Raw genomic sequence first — 23,092 nt, forward strand, 5'->3', positions numbered from 1 at the left:
TGGCGAATAATTCTCAAAATAGAGACGGAGTTACGCAATTTCGTATAACCATAACCTATTGTGAACATCGCTGATAGGCACGTATTTGAGTCATAATTCATTTGTCGCTATACGTATACGGATAGACCATGATGGCGTCATACACAGGTTGCAGCCTGTGGTAGATATTCCATGCCGGAGCATAAATAATGTTAGCACAGTAGGTACAGAAGTACCGTAACCAGTGCGGCTCATGATTATATACGCAACACGGTATACCATATCTACTGCACACGTAAAAGTGCCGCGTGTATTTTTAGCATGTTATGAGGGAAAACGTAACGATCGTTTCTATCAAAGATGCCCGTCGTTGCACTGGCCGAATCAATGAAAATTGATTACATTTTCGAATCTCATCGTTTCAGTAGATTTAAATATAAATCCGCCAATTTCTACCCAAGTATAAATACGGTGAAAGATAAAGGCTAAGAAGGGAACTTGAGATAAGTCATGAATTTCAGCAGCATAGAACGCCGTCGTAATGATTTAAAATAGTGAACGAGGCTCAGGGCGCCATCTTGGCACGCGCCATCTGGATAGCGCGAGTGAAAAGTTTACGGTGGCAAAATATTGAAAAAGTGTTTGAAAACATAAATATTTCCTTGAAATCGGGTGTTCAGAAGTGAACAAAATATCTATGGACGATCGTCTGATACTGTATAATATACAGAGTTGTATTCTTCTCACCATTGATGTATTATGGCTATATTTGAGAAGACCTAACCTCGGCAAAGAAAAATGAGTGCCTCTGAGGAGGGAATGATATATTTTGCCTACCAAGGCGACGACGATGACGATGATAGGGGTAGCAATTTACCAGGAGCATCCACCGAACAGCTGATAACATTGGGAGAATCCAAAGGGAAGCCCGATGGAACAACTAGGGACACCGTCAACGATGCCGTAACAGACCACGACTACATCGATCTCATTCAGGATAAGCAAATTGACCAATTGTCTAACATTGAGGATGGAACGATAATCATTATACATGATCAGGATGAAGTTGACGAGAGCGCTTCACCAAACCCTGTGGTTGTTGCTCCGCCTAAGGAACAGCAAACATTTTCTCAAATAACAAATTTATCACAATTAAAGAAAGTAACGCCTCGATTAAAGTTGCCTAGTTCTGAGCAAAATTTAGTAAAGGGATTAGCCGAGTTGAGGAAAATGAATACTCAATTACGAGACAAACGAACTGCGGCAATATCAGATGAGGCTAAACAACAGTTGAAAAAGTATTGCCGGACTTGCGCGGGATTGAAACTTCCACTGGTAGATATATTCAGCGACAAAGGTATGCAGATGCGACTTAATCAGCAAATGAAACATTTAGAGGACATAGATCAAAATGATAGTTTATCAACGCAAATGTGTATGGATTGCATATGCGATTTGAAAATGAGTTACAAATTTTTCATGCAAATTAAAAAGGCAGAGTTTAAACTAAAGTCTATGTACACGGCACTCAGTGAGCCCTTGGGTAATGAACGACCCTCTTCGAAGGAGTTACAATCTAGCGAAACGAGCAAAATTATCACTTGGAACACTCCCGTAGTAAAGATTGAAAAAGATGTGCACACTTACGCTAAGAAAAAGACAAATAATACTGCAAGTGTACCTAAATCCGTTGGACCGCCCAAAATGTCCTCATTTCGTTCACTGCAAGAGAATTTTAATACTGCAAAATTGCTCCCAATTAAATTGAAAGAGGAACCGTTATCAGTTTCAGAGAATGAGGGCACAGCAGATAGGTTCGAAGATGTCACAGATCCTAATCGCAACGACGACAATGAATCAATCGAGGAATTCGACCCAGAAGATCTACCACTACATGCGGATAGCTCTGAATATGATGAGTCCAATGACGAACGTGATGAGCCTGAATTCCAGAAGGTTAAAAAGGCATATACTGAGTCTGAATCACACAAGGGAGAACTCTCGGCAACCCCTGCAGTATATCAATACGATGATACAAAAAAGGCCTATGTTAAATACGAGGCTGGAGACAGTAAAGAAAATCTGCGTAACCCAGTGAAACAGGTAATAAAAACAGAAACCGAAGAGGATGTCACTGATTCAAAAGAACAGCCAAACATATTAAAGAAAAGACTGTCGGTACCTCTTACGTCCAAGTCAGTCCTGGATGCTGTAGAAACCGGTCTTTCGGTAGATTTGAATAGTTCTACCATCTCAGAAAAAACCCTGCAAAAGTTGAGTGTGAATCATCCGATGAGCATTGGTTCTAAAGACGAAGATGGAATTATGTATGTAACAGTTAAAGGATCAAAGCCAAATGAATTGTTATTGGTAAAAGTTAAAAAAATGGACAAGCCAGGAGAAAAGACCGAAGATACAAATCTCTCCCATACAGCGATCGATATGAAACCAGTAGACAGAATGCTAAAAAAGTATGAGGCATTGAAAATGAAAGAAAAAGATTTGTTTTCCGATAAATTTCGAAAACCTGACATCAGAGAGCAAATAATAGAGGAACAAATAGAAGAATATAAAAGAAGAAGAGAACAAGTTCTAGGCTCCAATAGTACGATGACCACCGACAATGGACCATTCAAATCAATAAAAACAGAAGGGAAATCGACATATCGCACATATTCTCAAAATACTGGAGAAGAAAGTTGTACCATAAAAATAAAAGACGATCCAGGTGATTTGGAGGCTTGCGAAGAAAATCCATGTAACGAAGAGTCTCGGGCAGATGGTGAAAAATCAGACGAGTGCCACTCATCAACGGATAAACCTTACCCAAGTTCTGAGGATTACTTGGCTAGGTTGGCTCGACTTGAACAAAAATGGGAAGAGGCTAAGCAGAAACGAGAATCTTTGCAAAAAGAATTTGATGAATCGTGTATTGAGGGTAACCAGGAAAAATTGGAACGAATATTGGGAGAAAAGGACAAAAATTTGAAAGAGTTTGAGGATTATTTGAAACAGAGAAAGATTGTGATAAATAGATTGAAAGATGAAGATATAATATCACTGTACGAGAATAGGCACAACATGGTGATGAAAGAAGATGTAGAGTTGTCGCAGAATTCTGGTGATGATATGTTTGTTATTGAAGAAACAATTCCCCTTGAAGATTATTTGGAATGTGATTATTGTCCAGCTACATTTCCTTTCAACGACGTGCTTCAAGAACACATGAAGACGCACGATTACAAAATACTGCACTATTGTGAAGACTGTAACACAGAATTCTCAACTAACAAAGCAAGAAAAAATCACAACATTACGTGCATGCAAAAGTTGATATGCAAATACTGCGAATTGATGTTAGATTCAAAGGGTAAAAAACGACAGCATGAACAGAAGCATTGCGACAGTATGTATGGCCAGTTATGCGATTACTGTGGGGAAAAATTCAAACATCAAGGAACGCTGGATCAGCACATTAAAATGCAGCACATGAGCTGGGAAAAAGTATTTCAGTGTCCGAAATGCCCTAAAAAGTTTGCATTCAAGCAGAAGTTAAGCTTTCATGTAAAATCTGTCCACACAACACTGAGAGCTTTTCTCTGCGAGGATTGTGGTGCAGATTTTAAAAATCCTGCAAGTTTACGGCACCATAGGATTCGCAAACATCAGCCTGTGGGTAACAAAAGAGAATGTACAGTTTGCCACAAACTGGTGCCATTTTATAGTCTGTCTAAGCATATGCATACACACAAAGCTTACACCATACAATGTCCGCACTGCGATAAGATGTTCAAAAACAGTTCAACGCTGAAGCAACACGTTAGAATTCATGAGGACCAAAGACAATACAGATGCGATATTTGCGGTGTAGGATTTAATCGAAGAGACGGTTTAAGACTGCACATGAGAGTGCACGAGAAAACCGATAGTCGCGGTTTGAAGGAATGCTCGTGCCAAGTATGCGGCGAGAAATTCCCGAATCATTCGATGCTTGTGATTCACAGGAACAGAGTTCACAAGGATGGAAGACAGTACACCTGTCACATCTGTAACAGATCAATGATCTCCCCTCGGTCTTTGGAATGGCACATGTCCCACATTCATAATCAGGCTCTGCCTGGTGAAGTGAAGTCGGATCCGTTAGCACCTACTGAAAAGAAACGAGTAACTTGTTACCATTGCGAAAAAACTTTTAAGACAGAAATGATTTTACGTACTCACATTAAAAATACGCATGTTAAAAAGGATCCTATGAAATGCGCCGAGTGCGATGAGGTGTTCACGTCAGAGGTCAGAATGCGACACCATATGATGGTGGTGCACAATAGGCTCGAGGGAACATTGCCATGTCCGCATTGTCCGAAAAGATTTGTTAATCAACTTCGATTAAAAACGCACATGATCTCACATTCTGAAGAGAGACCGTACACATGCGAGATATGCGGCTTTAATCTGAAAACTAAAATTCAGTTAATAAAACATCATCAAAATAGACACAGTGACGAACGACCATTGCAATGCAGATTTTGTCCATGGAGATGCAAACAAGTCAGTGCTCTTGTTTGTCATGAAAGAACGCACACTAATGAAAGACCCTACGCCTGCAGTGTTTGCAGACAACGCTTCAAGTATCTGGGTGACAAAAATAAGCATGAAAGAAGACATGAAAGTTTGGGAGGATCAGGATTCAAGAGAATTGTAACAGGCAGAAATACAAAACAGCCAAAAATACAAGCAGTGGAACTTACTTCCTGCTCCGAGCAAGATCAGGAAGACTACGAGCAAGCTCAAGCTCATTATGGTAATGAAGACCAAACCGACGATCAGTATGTGGATGAAAAGATGGAGAAATACGAGCCCGAGGATATGGGAGAAGAATACGAACAGGCATATGATCAGGTGAGATAAACAGATTTCTTTCAAAAAATTCAATGAAACTTGTATACTAGGGCTATTTTATTTTTTTGCTTTTCGCAGTGGGTTAGGTAATTTTAATTGGTGTTTGCAGCGGTAACTAACGACGAAATTCATCGCTGTGATACTTACTCAATGTTTTTTTTTTTTATTTATTTTTTTTCTAAAAATTTCAGGACTACGAGACCTCGAGAGAGGCTTCGGAAGCGGCGGAAGTTATAATGAACATGGAAGATGGTACGGTATACACCGAGGAAGTGACTGCGGAGAACCTCGAGAGTGCGGAGATTATAACTGACGAAATGACGGATCAAATCCTGCAGTCTGGAACAGTTGTACATTTTCAACAGCAAGTTGATACTGGAAAAATACAAGTTATTCCAGTTATGTTATCTTTGCCGGACCTAACTGATGCCAATTCTGAGGTTAATCTTGCTACAGCTTCTATTATGTACAATGCCAACGAAGATGGAGTCCTATAGAGGCGTATGGCCTGTAGGCTATTTGAAGCAAAAAAATAGGACTTCATCTTCGTTGACAATGCTCAATAAGAGAATATTACCTATTGAATAGGTCGGGTGAAGATATAGACTACAGAATACTTACAGTTTCAATGTTGCGAATGATGTTTTAGTGAATTGAATTTCATTACATTAGATATGGAACTGCATATCAAACTTATACTATCTATTCTTTGCTCTCCGCAATTTCTGCACACTTTCAATTCCATACGGTTGTAAATTTGTTCAGATTATTATTACGCTTGCTGAACATAATGAAGCAGCATACACATTTATTTTATTTAAGACGACTGAACTTATTTCTCCGTAAACTTTGCATGCAGTTCTAAGTTTAATTACAGATTGTTAATAATTATTTAGCAGCTGTAGTAAAGGTGATTCAAAATCTTGCAATTCTTTTAACGTTTTGACTTTAGTTGAGTATTGGTAAAAGTGTTGTTAAATATACCTTCTTTTTCGTTTTCTTCAAAGAAAGGCATTCGTTATGCTCTCCTGAAAGTCGATAAAAGAAAGAATTAAATTTTTCTGCATATTATCTGATATCCAATGAGTTGCAAAAAATCGCCTTCTTTGTAAATATTAAGTATTTGTAAGCAAATCATTCGGTGAATCTATCAAATATATAGGTTTAACAAAATATATAATATTGATATTCATGTTTTTGGTATAATTGCTGCTGAAACATGTTGAGATAGCTACTTATCATATATTGATAGGCATGCCTACCGTGCATATATTTCTGCAACTAACATACCCATGTATTGTACTAAATATAATGGCGTCTAGTAAAAAAATATCGTTGCACCATACATGAACTAGGTTACTAGTTAATATTTGTTTAAGTGTTGTCAGCAAAATTATAGTTTTTATATGACAAGCGTCATCTCTGAGCCTGTAAATATGTTTCTGTGCTATCTCCATGAACACCTCGACTGGTTTGTAGTTTTTGACACGTAGCACAAAAATGGGATTTGTGGCAAGTGCGCACATAAAGATTTCTTGACTCGTGTAAGTTTTGAACTCGTCAAGAAATCCCTATTTTATGCGCACTGACCATGAAATTAACTATTTTTCAACTCTTTTCTTGAAACTCGATTAACAGAATTATAAACAAACGTTAGTAGCAACAAACGCGTGCTCGACAGCAAACTAGATGAGTTTCAACACAGGCTCATTATATTTAATTCGCATAATTTCTATTGGTTTAGTTTCGCAACATATAATAAGCTAAAATCTTAGATAAAGTAACAAATACCCTTGTGATTGTCACTAAAGTGTATAAACAAAACGTCAAAAATTATTCGCACTTTGAATAATGAACTAGTACACATAGAGTTCATCAAAAAAAAATTTGATAGTAAAATATTGAAGTAACTTATATATTTCATTATTTTGTATAACAAGTTAATCGTGGTAAATAGACCCAATATATTACATTTACATTGATTCCGTAATATATACTAATTTTAAGAATTATAAATATTAGTTACATTCAAATTTTAGTGCGTAATTTTACTCGGGGAGAATGCATCTCCATTCGCGTATTGATTAAGTACCACTTGGGTACATACTTCGGCTCAAGTTATAATTGGCCTTGGCAGAGAAGAACAATTTTCCAATTGTATCCAAAAAAATTTTGATGCAACAATAAAATATTTTCAAATACCTAAGTGATATTTATTTATTCCCATTTTTCGAATATGCCTCGGCTTGGTTGTGTCCAGAGGAATATATGTAAACTTCAAGATTTAAGAGAAACGTCAGTTGACAGCAAAATGGCGTGGAATAGCTGCTAAACAAGGTTTTGTTAATCACGTTACAACATTGCATGTATTAATATTCAATACTGATAGCTTAGATTGGGCAGCTTCGTCATCAGCTGCTAAATTTCTATATCTGATGATATAATTTCGAAGTTTTCTAGGTACAGTTTGTGATCGGAATTATGACGACTGTAATAAATAACGTATAATATCTATTCTTCAAATATTACAATAACAACAATGATAATTAGCGTCCCCCTCCACTCTGAATGATACTTTACCAGAGTCACATTCTATTTAGTTTCAGCGCACAACGTAGAATTAAGTAACCAAGGTACCTAATAACTGTAAATATAAAATACCTGACTAATATACATTATAAGCTATAGTGTATAAATTCATAAAATATATATATATATATATTTATGTATAAAATATAACTATATCAATTGATAATCTGTGTAATATGCTTGCAGAAATAAAACACGATTGAACAGATATTTTTCAAAACTGTCGATGAAAGTACATCTGTGTACACACACATGTAGTGGCATGTCATTGTAAAAGTAGAAAAAAAAACATGATGCAAACAAGGGAATGGTTCTGCGTTGTATACGCTATACGGTATAAGGTGTCATTGTATATTTACATATACATGTGTATATGCTAGTGTGTTTCTAAAATAATCTTTATAACTTGAAATTGATCTATTAATTGCGCTATTAAACTTTTTAAAATGCGTTCCATATATCGACTAATATTGTAGCACGTGCAGGATATTTTTCTTCGCATATCGTTTTCCCTGCATTGGTATTACAAGAAACTTTCTACAGGCTACCTGTGCGTCAGCAAAATTATGATCATTTCTTGTTCAGACTTTTATAGTAGTCCGCAAGGATCTTCCATGCTGACGGTGCCATGAATCCATCTGGAGGATTCTCGCCAGATTTCGCTAAACCTACACAGAAGAAATATTATAAATAATACACTATCCGATAATTATTCTTTGTCTGTTTCTCAATCCCAGCGCAAATTCATCGGCTGCAATTTTGCAAAGAAACAAAACACAGATTTCGATCACTCACCCCGCATTCTGGTTCCCGATATGAAGTCGAAGTCCTGTTTCCGTGCTGGGTCAAAGAACGCCATTTTCTTGTTCACAGTGTCATAGGCGGCAACTCTGAACGGAATGATTTCCAAACTCTGCAATCCCGGTGCCATGGAAAGTACACGAGCGCCGTGCGTGGCATCGTAGAGATTTCCGTCCGGTGTCGCAGATTTGTCAGGATGCGGCATTCCGGCCGGGTCTCTGCCCACTATGTAAAAGTTTGCCCCCGTTGTCATCCGCGACTTAGCATGCCACTGCACCTGTTGTGTACAATGTGCAGAGAAATTGGCTATGAAAATTGGTCTTTTTCATTTGAGAGGAGGATTTGAAGCTCACCTCGGTTGGTCCAGCGTACATCATTGGACTAGGGAAAATGGCCAGGAGCGTAGCTTTGGGATCGAGGACACCCTCGTCGAGAACAGCTTTGTGTTGACGCATCCTGACGGGTAAAGGAACGTCGTCATCCTTCGTCCAGCCTCCCAGAGGATGTAGTAATAGAACCGGGTTCTTGAACCCTCTCTCCTCCAGGAGGCGTCTTTTGGTATCCTGTGAATCGTAGGATAGTAATTCTTCAAGTCTTTTCCTTTAGCCTTTTCGTTCGTCTCACCTGCATGAGAAGCGCGTGCCCGTTATGAATGGGGTTTCGCAATTGAAAAGCGAAAACAGCATCGGCTCCCATCTCCCGACACTTGATCCGTATCTCATTCGGCGTCAGTCTGTATTCGTCGAGGCCGTCGTTCCACTTAATTCGTTCCAAAGCCTCGATGTCTCCTCCGACCAGCCAGTCGCCCGATTCATGGATCATTTTAATGTACGGATGATCCCGATTATTCGTACCGAACTGCCTGCTGCATCTCTCCTCCTTTCGGTGATAGTAGAACTCTGGTTTACGGAGAATCGCCACCGTCCTTCCTTCGTACCTCAATGACAATGCCGACGTACCTTCGAGCCGATCTTTGTCGGCTGTACTGACCGGCAAAACGATCGGCACCGACTGATTTATCTCCGATCCCTCTTCGACGAGGCAATTGAAATGTTGAGCCTGAAATTAATCGTCTACGTAAGAGTTTCACGTGGATTGGAAAGTGTTTCGCTAACTTGTCTCTAGGATACATTGAAGCGAATTTGCGATCGGTCAGCGGATTCATACGAATTCTCTCGGTGTGTAGTAATAAAGTCTAAATGCGATAAGAGTAAATGAAAGAAAATTGGCGATATCGCTGACCTGCAGATACTGATTTTCCCTCATGAAACCGGTGAGCGGAGCGGCCCATCCTTCGGCCAGCACTTGAAGCCACTGGAGATCGAGTTCGGTGATATTAATACTCTGTAGTGTTTCCGCTTCCGCTTTGGCGTTGGCGATCCTGGCTTCCGGTACGAATAATTCACGTACGCCAACCCCGGCTTTGGGTAGCGTCGGAATGATGCCCTGTTTTTCCAGGAACTCAACCACCATGGCCGTGGATTCCTCGACGGTGAGATTCTCCGTAGTAACGACGAGGTCGGGGTTGGAAGGGCGCTCGTAGCTCTGATCTATGCCGGTAAATCCCTTGATCGCGCCCTGTCGCGCCTTCTTGTACAAGCCCTTGACGTCGCGGGCTTCGCAAACCTTGAAAGGCGTGTCGACGAAGATTTCGAAGAACGGCAAATCGGAGTCCTTGTGTATCTGCCTGGCCATCTGCCGATCCTCTTCAAAGGGCGATACGAAACTGCAGAGGCTTATCACCCCGCTATCGGCGAAGAGCTTCGCCACCTCGGCGACTCTCCGGATGTTCTCTTCCCGGTCCTCCTTGCTGAAGCCGAGGTTCTTGTTCAGCCCCGTACGAACGTTGTCGCCGTCCAAACCGTACGCGGGGATTCCGTAAGAGACCAGGAAGGCCTCCACTTGGAATGCTATCGAGGTTTTTCCCGCCCCGGAAAGACCGGTCAACCACACCGTGCATCCTCGGAAACCTCGGACTGCTCCAAGTGCCTGGCCACGTTTCGCTCGAGACACGTGATGCGCTTGGGCCGAGACGTTGGCACAAGTCTGAAAACAAGGAATTCAGGTTGATAGAGCAAATCGGTTGGTATCGTTATTCGAATCGGTTTATCGACAAATTACTGGCTGGGTCGCTATTTTGTGTTGAGAACGCATGCAATTATGATTGTGAAAAATTCGCAATCGCGGTAGTTTGAATTGGCTAATTAATTTAAAAGATTGCATTTTTTTCCTGTATGTACAGTACTCTGGGTATTTAAATTGTTGGTTAATATCGAATCGATCACATCTTAGATCTCGACTACACATTGATTGCTGAAATTATTGATAGCAATTTATTTACTTGTTAACTTATGGTCTCATATCACGTAACAGATTAGGGATATAAAATTCTTCGAGAAACTCATACGTCTTGTCATATATCAACAAGTTTCGTTTGGTTAGCTGACTGAAATAGCTGTTCAACATTTTCAAGTACCATACAATACGAAAGTCTGGAATTTTTTCAGCAGTCGAGCTGTTATCATTACAGAATTAAGGCATGTTACAGTTGTGCACACTGTTTATGTTAAAAAAATATTATTATCGGTATTGTGGACCTTGACACGGCGGCTTAAATAAATTATTCCAGAAATAATTTTTTCAACGTTCTTGCAAAAACCTCCGTATCCAGGTTTCTCGCAAACGAAGATACCACGGAAATTTCAATAATAATTTGAGGGACATGCGAATCATGGTTGATTACTCTTCGCTATCACGATTTATAACATTCAGTTGTTTACAGACCTGTCGTACAGGGTAGTTGACGTTACCCAACACGGGCCAAACGTACATTCCCATGACGGTTTTTTCTTTATCAATTAACCGCCGAATCAATCGCGGTGAGAAGCGAGTAAAACTCTTGATAATCTTTTGTTATTAAACATACGTGGAGCGATTAAACCTTTATTCCTTAGTATAGCCGGCAATTAACAGAGGCGAATATCGGATGAGCACAAAAACATCACTTGTGACATAAAGCAACAGGGTCTAATCGCGGGATTAGTTGAAATTGATGTAACGCGTATCATACGATATAATATCAAAATAAGATTACACTTCGGTGCCAGGCAACAGTCACTGCCCCATGTTTAATCAACCAAGCGATTGGCGGTATTGAATAATTTACGGCGGTTCAAACCTCGCGATTAATTATAAATAACGTCGAATCTACAACCGAAAACAAAGAGCGCCTATTTCCGAGTCGAACAGTCGGATCGAACTTACTCGAGCGTTGAGTAAGGAATGACGGGAAAGTTGAAAGAAAGTTACTTTCTTTGCGTCACAGTTTCTGCGGACAGGGACTCGAATCGTCTCGGCCTGCGGTTCTGAATATTCCGATTCTATAACTGACTTTGCATGTGCATATTGAATTCGGCCTGCCGTGGAGTAAATTTTTTGCATAACCGAATGACTTTAGTTTTGACTTTTCATCGCATTATTATATTATATCGGCGAGTTTGCGAATCGAGACAAAATCACGTTGTAGGCAATCCGCATATCAAGAATGAAATGATAGTGAAATAATGCGTATAACAGATTTAGGATGAGGATGAGAATTTCATTTTAAACGCTGCAAGAGTCACAGTACTTGGAATATCTGTTCAAGTCTACTCTTCAGCTGTAACGACATGAAATATTCTTAGAATGTCACGAAGTCATGTTTTCCTCATTCGCTTGAAGACGACTTTTTTCCGGCTCATTAAATTTCTCTTTCATCTCGTCAATTATTCAATTCTGTACGCACGTCTTTGAGGAAGAAATCGCACATACTGATATAATATGAGTAGCGAAATACGCGGAATTATACTGACAGAGGATGATCATTGACCAGCACCGCCGCAGTGTCAGATACAGATTATAGATCACGGGATTAACTTTCTAGCCGCGTTGACTTGCTTTTATTTTACTCAGATACATTATATGATATACATACACGAGTTTGCACTGCATTCAGCAGCAGCTTATTGAAAACAATTTGTTAATACCAATATCGAATATAAGACTGTATTATTCATACAGTATAGATATCGAGAATATATCTCTCCGTAACAGTTATAAAATTTTTTATCACGAACACGTGATCTTTCTGTGAAAAACAATTGATACTGTAGAATTAGAGCAGATTTTTTCAGGTAACATAAACCCACCGCGATAGAATAAGAAAAGAAATGTTATTCTGAGAAGCAAATGCAGGCCATTCTATATCTAATTGAGAAAGCGAGTATAGAATTAAATAATTACGAACATAAGAAACGATATCTGGTGCGGAACCGCTGCTGATAACCTCGAATAGTACAATGCTCGTTTGTTTGTGCATTTGTTGTAGATAACCGATAATGTATAATGTAACCTATATATCTATAAATGTTCGAATAAACTAAATTAACAAAAAGAGCTAACTTCCTTAACTAATTATCAAGTATAGTGCGGAAATAGTTGAAGTTGTGTACGGATGTATTTATGTTAATTATTCAGGGGTGAGCATGAAGACAGAAATAAATAAATAACGCAGCACAAGGGGCAAATATTAGCGAACAACGACATTTGCAGTTTTTCGACTTGGACGCTTCGACCAGTAAACGCGACTTTGACTCGATTTCGCGCACTGCAAAAAAATTACTTGTAAAATTTGCTTTTTCAAACTTTAGTTTCAGGAGATATTAAAATACTACGTAAGCATATAAATGGCATATCTTGGGTGAATTTTCACCCGTTACCGATGTTAATTTGGATTTGTTAAAGATCTTTTCTGCGCTACCGACGAATGCTGGAGAACAGTTGTACACGAAACATTCGCCGCTTGTGGAAATTTATCGAAGCAGTATAACTTACTGCTTCCATTTGAACGCTCAGCTTCCGTGTAAATGAATTTCAAGATAAAGTTTAGACAGCTTTTAAATATACCTACGTAATTAAGATCTGATATTTGATGAACAATACTCTGGCATTTACTACGCAACAGCGTAGTTCACGTTTAACGTAATGTGTTATATTACGTGAAGAAAACACTTGTACATGCGGTAGTGGAGAAAAAGGCATATAATACCAACAGGATTCAGAGTCTTTAAATTTTATTATTTCACTCGTTGGTTACGCGGTAGTAAAACTGCAATGCCTTACTCAACTACACCGAATCTCTTCCTTTTGTTAATCTCGTAACGGTAGTTACGATGTTGAATTATGGTTTTTATTGTGTAATTATATTTGCACGAATCGCATGCTCGAGTTACCAGCGTGGTACTTGAATTTGCAGTTAATTTCAACGCAATGCGGCACACAGTTACGGGTACAATATTTTTCATCGGCGAACGACTACAAGTATATTGTACATCGGTGAACTTTGACGTATGGAGAAAACACAGATTTAGTCAAGTTGAAGCGATCATTTTTAGAGGAAATAATTTTTTATACCGGTGAAAAAAAATTCGTTAAAACGGAAGTCAAGATTCGAGTTTGTTCCGAAATTCGCTTTGATTTTCCTCTTGCCAAAATTCAAGCGAACGGGCTCAGTTGTGTAGATCTGAGAAAATTATCCATTTTTATGAAGTAGAATCATTGATCAAATTGGCTTGAAAATTGGACTTTTTCTTTTACACATGTTTGTGACGAGTCGGTATTTTTCTCGAATAACGTAAACACACGTACTATACACTTAATGTTATACATCGAAAATTACGAGTTATTGTTACCGAAAAGGTACAAATTTTTCAATTCAAACGAATTACGTGTTTTCTTCTGCATTCGGCTCAATGATTCAGAAGCCGTGCAGAGATTATCGTTATCGCTCTGCGTATACACTTCGTATATGCAATTGCTCGATCCAATGACCCGTTATACTTGCAATACAGCGTGCTTTTTATACCGTATACTTAATTTACATGTGCACAGAATTTGCGTCAAGTGCAGCGGGTACTTCTTCGTAATCTCTGTAATAATTCTAAGCCTGTACGCCACTGTGTTGCACACCGTATGTTGTTATTTTGTAAAACTGCATTTTGACGGTCGCTTACGTTCGTTCGTTGGTGATAATTATCGATCGTGTGGAAAACAGGTCGTCACATTCTGTGTTGTTGAAAGAATACGCAAAGATCGTTATTTCAAATGTTACAGAATATATAACCAAGTCAGATGTTTTATCTGAATAAAAACTTCCACCAGCTGCTTTTGCTAACCTTGAAAAATTTCGATTAATCAATTATCTAATCTGACGATTATAGACCCAGTTCGTGTACATTGAAACAGTCTTTTATAAAATGCGAATGTGATATCACAAAAAAAAAGTGTGAAATAACTGTGAAAAATTGAAAAAATTGTAAAAAAAAGTATTCACCATTGTATTCAAATCGGTTATCGGTTGAACTGCGTTTATTTTGCAACGGCATGATTTTCGTACCAAATTATATGGGTATACAAAACTGGATCTTTATAAGAAAAACGCAGGCCGCAGTTTGTTTGAATAAAAATCGAGAGTGCTGAAAAAAAGTTAATCAATAGAAGCGGTTCTCTGATCGATGTGAATAACAATCGTAACATTACAACATATTGCCGCGTTACGCGTACAGGTCGTGAATAGGTATGTCTGACAAAACATTAGAATCACCTTCCTGCGACTCACTTTGTACATCTCGCCATTGGGCGTGAAGTGTCTGCGGATCATTTTCTCAACTTCAGGCTGAGGCTGCCCCCCTTGATATTTGGTAAGTATTTATGGATTTCCGTCTTTTGGCTCGCCGATCGCCGGTTCGTTCGATTCTCGCTGCGGGCGACGTGCTGATAGCTTTGTAAAAAAAACTTCCGACAGCGTTTGAAAAGCCTGATTAGACAAGTGCCAAGTTCGTTCGAGGTGGAAAATAACCAAGGAAATAACCACGTTTAAAACTCATTACCGAATGTCTCCAGAGGCGTAACTGGGATCGAAGTCGTTCGAGGGCTTGAATATATATCGAGTTTCGAAAGGCTCGACAGAAATCACGAATCAGGGGTTGCCGGCGAAGCCCCACCACCACCGATCTGTTGCGCGTTAAATTTTTATACCGCGACCCTGGCAGCACGTTTGCATCGCGAAAAAATTTGGGAAAAAGCAGTCAAGGTTCAACAACGCGGCTCTTGCGGTACAACGTGTGTAACATAGAGACTTACGAGAGTTGGGTATAATCGTAATCCGAGTCAAAGCCGAGCCGATATAACCGATTGCCACGTGGAGGAAGGGGAGCGGAGTATCGCGGAAAAATAATTCGTCTTGGTCGTGTCGCGGTTTTAGAATTAGTGGGGACGAGGCACGCGGGCTCAAGACATCCACCTACGCGAGGTCACAACGAATCGCGCATTCTACCCGAGTGAGCGATACACGCGGGTTTCAACTTTGTTACTTTGCTTCAACCTTTTTATTGCTCGTTATTATAGATGAAAAAGCACGGACACTCAAGTTCACCGAGTAGTGTTTGGCAAGAAAAAGTCGGCAATAATCATCGCGGATTTATTTCCACTCCAACTTTGTGTACAACGATGCTGTAAAGATAATGGTATTACACAATAACGAAATATCGGAAGTGGATAATATTCTTCCGCGACACGGTGTTGACAGATGTAAAATATGAACGGTCTTCTATAAAGATGTTATTCAAATTTGTTGAGATAAAAAGATTTGCACTGATTGTACCTTTCGCATTTTTCGATTAAAATAATAATTTTACTTCTTAATGACATTTTTCACGCAATGAACTTTTTTTATTACCGCACGCGCGAATTTCTTACTTTGCACGCACCAAAGTAACGTGAGCGAAATCGCTATCGCAGAACAAATTTTCACCACGATGTTATTCCATTTTTAAACACTGATAATTATTAACTACAGAAACGTGCAGTATACCAGTTTAACTGAGAGACTTTTAACAAAAACCATTCGAAATAGGATGAGAACGTAGACTGTAAACTCGACGCACGATAACTTGAAATTTCTATCAGCCACGTCGACTTGGACACATAGCCTTATATAATGCGGAGATCTGAGGCATTTATTGGTTCGACGTTGATAACCGAATGACGGCGAGACTAAACACGGTTCATCGGTGATAACGCAGCGACGATTGAGAGAAACGGAGGAACTTTGTTTCCCCCGAGTCCTCTGAGCTTTGCGCGCTAATCGGTGTATATGTATTATACATATATCGATTAGAACGTATATTGTAACGTTTGGCGAACATCGAAAAAATAAATACGGGTTCGTGAGCTTATTTAGAGAATCAATTAAAGGCAAAAATAAAATTTTGAGAAAATGCTTTAATGGCAGAGTACGGTTTTCGGTTCAAGTCTGAAACAGGACTGTTTTTACAATAATATCAGTTGACGCAGCAACCTTATTCATTTTATGACATATCAAGTCTTACATGTCTTTTATCTGTGATGACTACTAGATCACTTGAAAGGGAGGTAAAACGGGGTGATTTCACTCTTTGTAACAATATATATATATATATATATATATATATATATAAGCGAAATGTAGCCGGGACTTTGTTTCTTCCAGTTTAGACTTTTTCGAATCGTATTTTAAAAACTGATTACAGAAATGATACATTAAATATATATGCGTGATTATTGTAGCAATGTATTTTGGCGCAATGGTTATTGTGCAATTGGTCAATATAAGGGCCAATTGAATCGTTATGCGAGGTAATTAAAATGAATTTCATCACGATTCCCATCAATAATAAGTTTACTGACAATGTATCTCGACAATCAAGGCGCTTCTGTAACTGTACACATACCAAAAAACATAATTTATATGCATAGACGTGATAATCGTAACCGTAGATGATGAGAAAAGAACAATAAGAATGATTCAAGCGATGAAAGAATCGGAAATGATAAATCTAACTACGTCCGATCGAATTTTCCCCCCTGATGACGTGCGTTATTGTTGCCGTATACCGATCAGTATTTGACATGGTGAACGGACGTACAAAGTATAACAATCCAGAATCCAGTCGGATTGTACATAATAGTTTTTTGCAAGTTCGCAACTTGTTTATCACCTTGAATATTCATTTCTCAACGGTGCAAGTTACGATCGTTCATTTATTTTCCTTACGTCTGGTAAAAACTGTAGAATGTGATTATAAGGAACGTAAACTTGCGGGGACAAAGGAACGGAAACACGAGTTACGTAATTGCGATACAAGCGTAATAAACTAACAATTCCGAAAAATCGAAGACAAGTACAATGGACGATATAAATTGGGGATAATAAATGGGACTTCGAAATTCAACCGTCGGAAGGGAGCTTCGTTGCACGATAATTAAGGTATGATCGCTACAGCGCAAGTTTTATGACATTTAGCCAAACCATATCTGCTGAGTGTGTTGCTTAACGAATTTTTTTTCAGTATAGTTACAATGACATTTTTATAAAGAAGCGTGAAAACATGTCCACCGGCAACTTTTCAAGTTTCACCTCGTGTACTTGACGAGTGTAAAATGAGTAAAACATGTTAACTCTAATTGATTTTTTGCATAATCGCATAACGAGGACACGTTTTGTCCATGTGATTACATACATTACGCTTATTCTCTGCATCTGCTGAACAAACACACGCTTTCATTATGTATTAGATGGTATGGCGGGTACAGGAACGTTTCGCGAGTTTCACGTAGGCAAATGCATTCGTATCCGAATCTATGCTGTGCATAAAGATTTCTCAATATACTCAAAGATTTTCCAACTTCCCCGAGTCAAGTGAAGTATTCGGTTGTCAAGCGAAGTAAACCTTCGCTTTCAATCGATTTCTTCTCCGCATGGATACGTACAGTGTTTGGCAAATTTGAAGTTTGAAGCTGTTATCCGCAACATTAAACCAAATCACATCCGAATTATCATTACTGACATATGTTACTCGAATCAGCACACAAATCAATAGAACATTATAAAGACAGCAAAGATCCCGGTATAAATTTTTGGGCCAGGCCGGGTGTTTGTCAAGTTCTAACTACGAACCTTTTTTGAAATTCAAGTTCTTCATATAATTTTTTTCGAGTAACAAACATCGAATTACATTATAATCTCATTTGATAAATTTTTGAGAACGCTCTGCTAGTTGGAATAAAGTTTTGCTTCGAAAAAAGTCGAGCATACGTTACGTGCTCGTCATCATTTCGCACTCACAACTCGTATTTCGTCTCTCTTATGTGGAAGCTTCTTCATTGCGCGAGGCTAAACAATCTCTCGCACGTCCCGTGCACCACTCTGTTTTCTGAACTCACTCACAATAACTAAGTAAGTTTGAAATCAATAATCCACCACGTGCTAGGTATTTCACCTACGAAACCCATGTTCACTTTCAACACCCCAATCGAGAATCCTCATCTCGGTTGATCTTAAAGGCAGATGCGATTTCGATTATGCAGTTGTTAATCAAATTCATTTTGTGATAAAATACCGGAATTTCCTATTTTTCCTGCATTAATAATGGTACACCGTTTGAATCGGATTAAACAGATCAATCTTTTATCATCAATTTTCAAATTTTCATCAAAAATAATCAATTTTTTAAATCAAAATTACTTAACATGTGTTTGTTTGACTCATCCTAAAAAAAAATGATGGATTTTGAAAACTGTTGACTGTTTTCACATAATCACCTCTGTGTATGGAAGGTAAATTATTGATTCACCGCTATTCGTAACAGTAAAATTTTCGCGCGACTTTACGCAATGATTTCCACCGAAATTTCTTCGCTAAGGCAATGAATACGAAGAGGATACGAATTGGTCAAATCTGTCTAATTTCATACGCGAGTTTTCAGACCGTTACGTATATCATTACAAGCTAACGGTCTCGCACTCTAACTCCAAATATATCTAGCATATCACTGGTCGTCTTCTCCTCAACCTTTTATTCGCTAATGATCAGATTTTGATCATAAATATTGCATTCGAATACTGAGGTATCTATCGAATGGGTATGGCTGTGTGGATATACATTCAGAAACAGATAAAATAAGTCACTAGAAATCGCATGAAAAAATTCCTGACATAATCTTTATATAAGAAAAGAGTCAGTTCCGGTTTTCCCCGACCATGAGTAAAATAAGAAAGAAAATTAATTTCATTAACGCGAAGCGGAAATTATACTCGACTTATTCAAGGCCTAAGTGAGTTTTTTGAATGCGACATTATTGGAGACATTGAGTTCTTTGATAAACTCGATACGGAAAGCTATGTTTGCACAGGATAAAAACGTTCAAATTCGACTTATGTAATAGACAGTTTTAAGCAACTGTAACGAGGAAACGTCACAGCTGTATGAAGTGTAATTCGAAGCGCGATATATTTGCCCGGTTCGCGATTTTTAGATAAACTATAAAATATAATTATTTCCCAAACATACGATCAGCTAACAAAAATACAATAATCGCCGTTAACTGCAAAGTAAATTACTGCAAATATCTGCGAGAGTACATATTTATTACGGTGAAATTGCAAAACGTAGAAACGACATGAAATACTTTACGGCAGTGAGTTGTTGACCACGAGATTCGAGTTTATCAAGCTTATCTACAGTATTGATAATAATTAAACCGTCGAATTTGAACAACGCGGTAGGATTTGCAAGATGCGCCAATGAGCTACGAGAAGCCGGAGGCTTGCTGAGGCCATCGGATCAAGAATTAAATGATCGGATTACAGTGTTTACCGTAACAGTGACCGTGTATTTCCGGTGGCCGATAGAAATTTAAAGTGATGCTAGAGCTTATCGGATAATAAGTTGATAAGCTAGATAAGGGTTTATTTCAGCCCCGTTTGTTTACCGTTGCCGCAAAGATAATTCGAAAATCCCAATTGTCCGAGGTGATACATGTTATTATATCATAATATAATATTTCCAAGCAATCAATAGCTTTGCGAAAGATAATGCGTAATATTTCTAACGTAACACCACCTTTGCACCAGTTTCGAAGTTATGTCACAGAAAAAATATATCGCGCGTCGAGATAAAGAAAATTTGCAGCGGAAGAGAAGGGTAATTCACTCGGCTCAATGAAAATTGCGTTCAAGTTCTCAACTTGCCGCACGTATAATTAAATTCCGTTTCAACTTGACCTGGATGTATGGAACACGAGCAAACGCGAGTAGTCACATGGAATTTCAGTGTTTGAAGTCTAACAGCCATTATATGTGTACGTTCGGCATATCAAAATTAGATGCTTACGCATAAATTCTTGTAGACACGAAGAGAGAGCCGGCTATTTGACTTCGGCATTTTTGACGTTCGCTGTTATACGCCAGAGGCGTGGGACAATATTAAAGAAACATATTTTTGCAACGTTATAATAAAACTAAGGAAAATTATAAAGCGTTGAAAGTATCGCTTTTTGGAGTCTTGTCATTGCCAATTAATGTTTTGCGTTCGTGCAGAGAAAGTGTTTCGCATTGTTTTCCATTGTATGTTATTTGACAATAAGAGAATATTATATTGTCAATACAGGTAGAACGATATGCGCTTCGTTTAATCAACGATGTTTCAATTGTTCGTGCGTCGGTAAAAAACAAAATGCGATATCATTGCTGATGTTGGTTATTACACTGTAATTTCCAATCTTATTTTTACAGTTGTGATAATATAGCGACTGCTTATACATTATTTTTGTTTTCGTCTGCTGCTATTGACGAAATATACTGGATAATTGAATTCGAAAATTAAAAAAAAACTGTAAGTGCCTGTATACAAAAATCAAAACAAAACGGAGAAATACTGTTTTTTCTTCACTGCTTAGTTACTTATCGCATGGATTCTCGTTTGTGGAAATTTTTTATTCTTTAAGAAATGGCTCTTACAGACGTGTTTATTTATCCTCTTCAATCACCAGTATGGAAATTTAGAAAAGCAAACTCCACGACCCGTTAATGGTCGATATTGGTCTTTCATTTGATACTTATGCTGAAAAGTCTCTTGTTTCATAGACAAGTAGAAGATACATTCCAAAGCTAAAGGATCTTTCTTATCTTCGACGACCAAGGAGACACGTAACATGTGATAAATGAAAAACGTGACATCTACATTCTCACGGATTTCAATATCGCTTTAAGAACGTGAGACACGGCTTTGTGCAGATATGCAACTAGCTTGTAGAAAATAGTTGCAATTTGCAAATATTTGCATCGTTACGAAAAGAGATTAAATTTCATAGCACGACAAGTGTAAGTTGTACAAATATCGCGGGTAATATATTTCGTTATGAAATTTAAACAGAAGAGAGAAATCTTATTTCTACAGCCAGCGTGATTAACGGTTTCTAACGGGTTAAAAAATAAAAAATTCCGTGTTCGAAAGAACACGACCGAAGGTTTTCCCCCCCTTGCCGAATACCTGAGCTAGGAATTTGCCCGTTCGGTGGGTCCTGTTACAAGTGCAAGGTGGCTAATTACTACGGCAAAGGTTGTCTCAGATAAGATAATGGAACGCTTTCTTTGTATAGACCGAATGTTTATCGAACGACTTGGGGAGTAGTTATCAAACCTGTCATCAAGTTAGTGAAACCACATCAGCAGGTGTATATAACGGACCGTACAGATGCACGAATTCATTATCAAACTCGCACGTTCCTAACACTTGAAATCTTATACCATCTGTCACATAAAAGTAACGATTACAGGTGGATATTAGATTTATTCCGAGTCGTTATAACGTAATCATGATTGAGAAGTTTGAATTGAGAAGAGTGAATGAACGAAGTGAAAAACGGCGAGAGATTAAGACGAACGGTAGTAACGGATTAGAACAAATGCCTGCGGCTGGTGTTCCACGTGTCAAAGTAAACTACTACTACTACTACTACAATGTGCCTACGTAAACATGAGAACTCGACTTACCGTCATCATTTTCTTTTTCGGCACGGCTGCTGTGTCGTTCGACATGACTAGGTCCGATATTCTGCATCCACAGAGTTTGAACTTGGCTTCAAGGTCTTTGAAACGAAATCTGCCCGCGTGATTTATATCGAATAGATAAAAATAAGTGATTAACGAGTAAGCGTAAAAGATGACTGTCAGCGCAGCACTGAATCGGCGTACAACAATCAACACGCACATGCAGCAGCTACTGAACTCTCCGTGTAATTATTAGATTGATCAACGCAATTTCACACGCACAGGACACGTTATAGCCAACCACTTAGCGTTTCGAATCGAGTGTAAAATACAGTTAATGATAAGTAAAGCCGGTTCGGGTAGGGGAAGTCTGGGATGCTTGCAAAACGGCCACGTGCAAGGCCGCATAATCCGAAACACAGCGCATTGGCATCGGCTCGTAGCCAGGATTCGCGTCGTTATCAAGCCGGCGGCATCACGCTCTCTGCAATTTCGATTCTGGCAGCCTTTTTTTCAAATCGCCCGGAGAGACACGGGCGTGGTGTTCGATGTTTACACAAGACCCCCTCAACATTTGACAGCTCGCTGTAAAGTGGTGGCCATAACGGTACAAAGCTAACCGGTGGCGACATCTAGTCAATCGATAAGTAAGGAGGGAGAAACGCTTCGCTCTGACTGTCGCAGAACAGAGTTCATCGATAGGTACGAGCTCGTTTGGTCCTCGTTCAAACTTTCGGTATACTTCGTTCGAATTATTTGAATTAATTTCACCGTTTTTGAACCCACACCTGACAGGCTTTCGGCCTTTGTACACCCGGCGACTATTCCACGACTTCTGAATAGCCACAGTTATTTGTTCGCTTATAAAATGTTTGTTATTAATTCAAACTGTTGTTCGAGTCGCATTGATGCTGAGAAC

The 23,092-nt window shown here is 38.8% G+C and overlaps 2 protein-coding genes across 6 annotated transcripts; one reads left to right on the forward strand and one right to left on the reverse strand.

The window, feature by feature from the left end:
- Positions 1–272: 272 nt before the first annotated feature.
- LOC124185280 lies at positions 273–7,079 on the forward strand. The gene is made up of 3 exons (XM_046575873.1): positions 273–1,336; positions 1,766–4,878; positions 5,070–7,079. The coding sequence occupies exons 1-3, from the start codon at positions 778–780 to the stop codon at positions 5,373–5,375; spliced, it is 3,978 nt and encodes a 1,325-aa protein (XP_046431829.1). The 5' UTR covers positions 273–777; the 3' UTR covers positions 5,376–7,079.
- Positions 6,780–22,902, reverse strand: LOC124185321 (bifunctional 3'-phosphoadenosine 5'-phosphosulfate synthase). Of its 5 annotated transcripts, none has more exons than XM_046575975.1 (6): positions 22,177–22,902; positions 9,511–10,314; positions 8,893–9,327; positions 8,622–8,831; positions 8,263–8,545; positions 6,780–8,135 (listed from the first exon to the last, which is right to left on the reverse strand). In XM_046575975.1, exons 1-6 carry the CDS (start codon positions 22,393–22,395, stop codon positions 8,038–8,040), a joined length of 2,049 nt encoding a protein of 682 aa, XP_046431931.1. In that variant the 5' UTR covers positions 22,396–22,902; the 3' UTR covers positions 6,780–8,037. The 5 variants fall into 5 exon arrangements, with proteins under 5 accessions (XP_046431931.1, XP_046431941.1, XP_046431959.1 ...); XM_046575985.1 differs by lacking the exon at positions 22,177–22,902 and adding an exon at positions 14,909–15,993; XM_046576003.1 differs by lacking the exon at positions 22,177–22,902 and adding an exon at positions 14,924–15,992.
- Positions 22,903–23,092: the final 190 nt, after the last annotated feature.

This window comes from Neodiprion fabricii, chromosome 1, assembly GCF_021155785.1.
Source record: "Neodiprion fabricii isolate iyNeoFabr1 chromosome 1, iyNeoFabr1.1, whole genome shotgun sequence".
Lineage (NCBI taxonomy): Eukaryota > Metazoa > Arthropoda > Insecta > Hymenoptera > Diprionidae > Neodiprion > Neodiprion fabricii.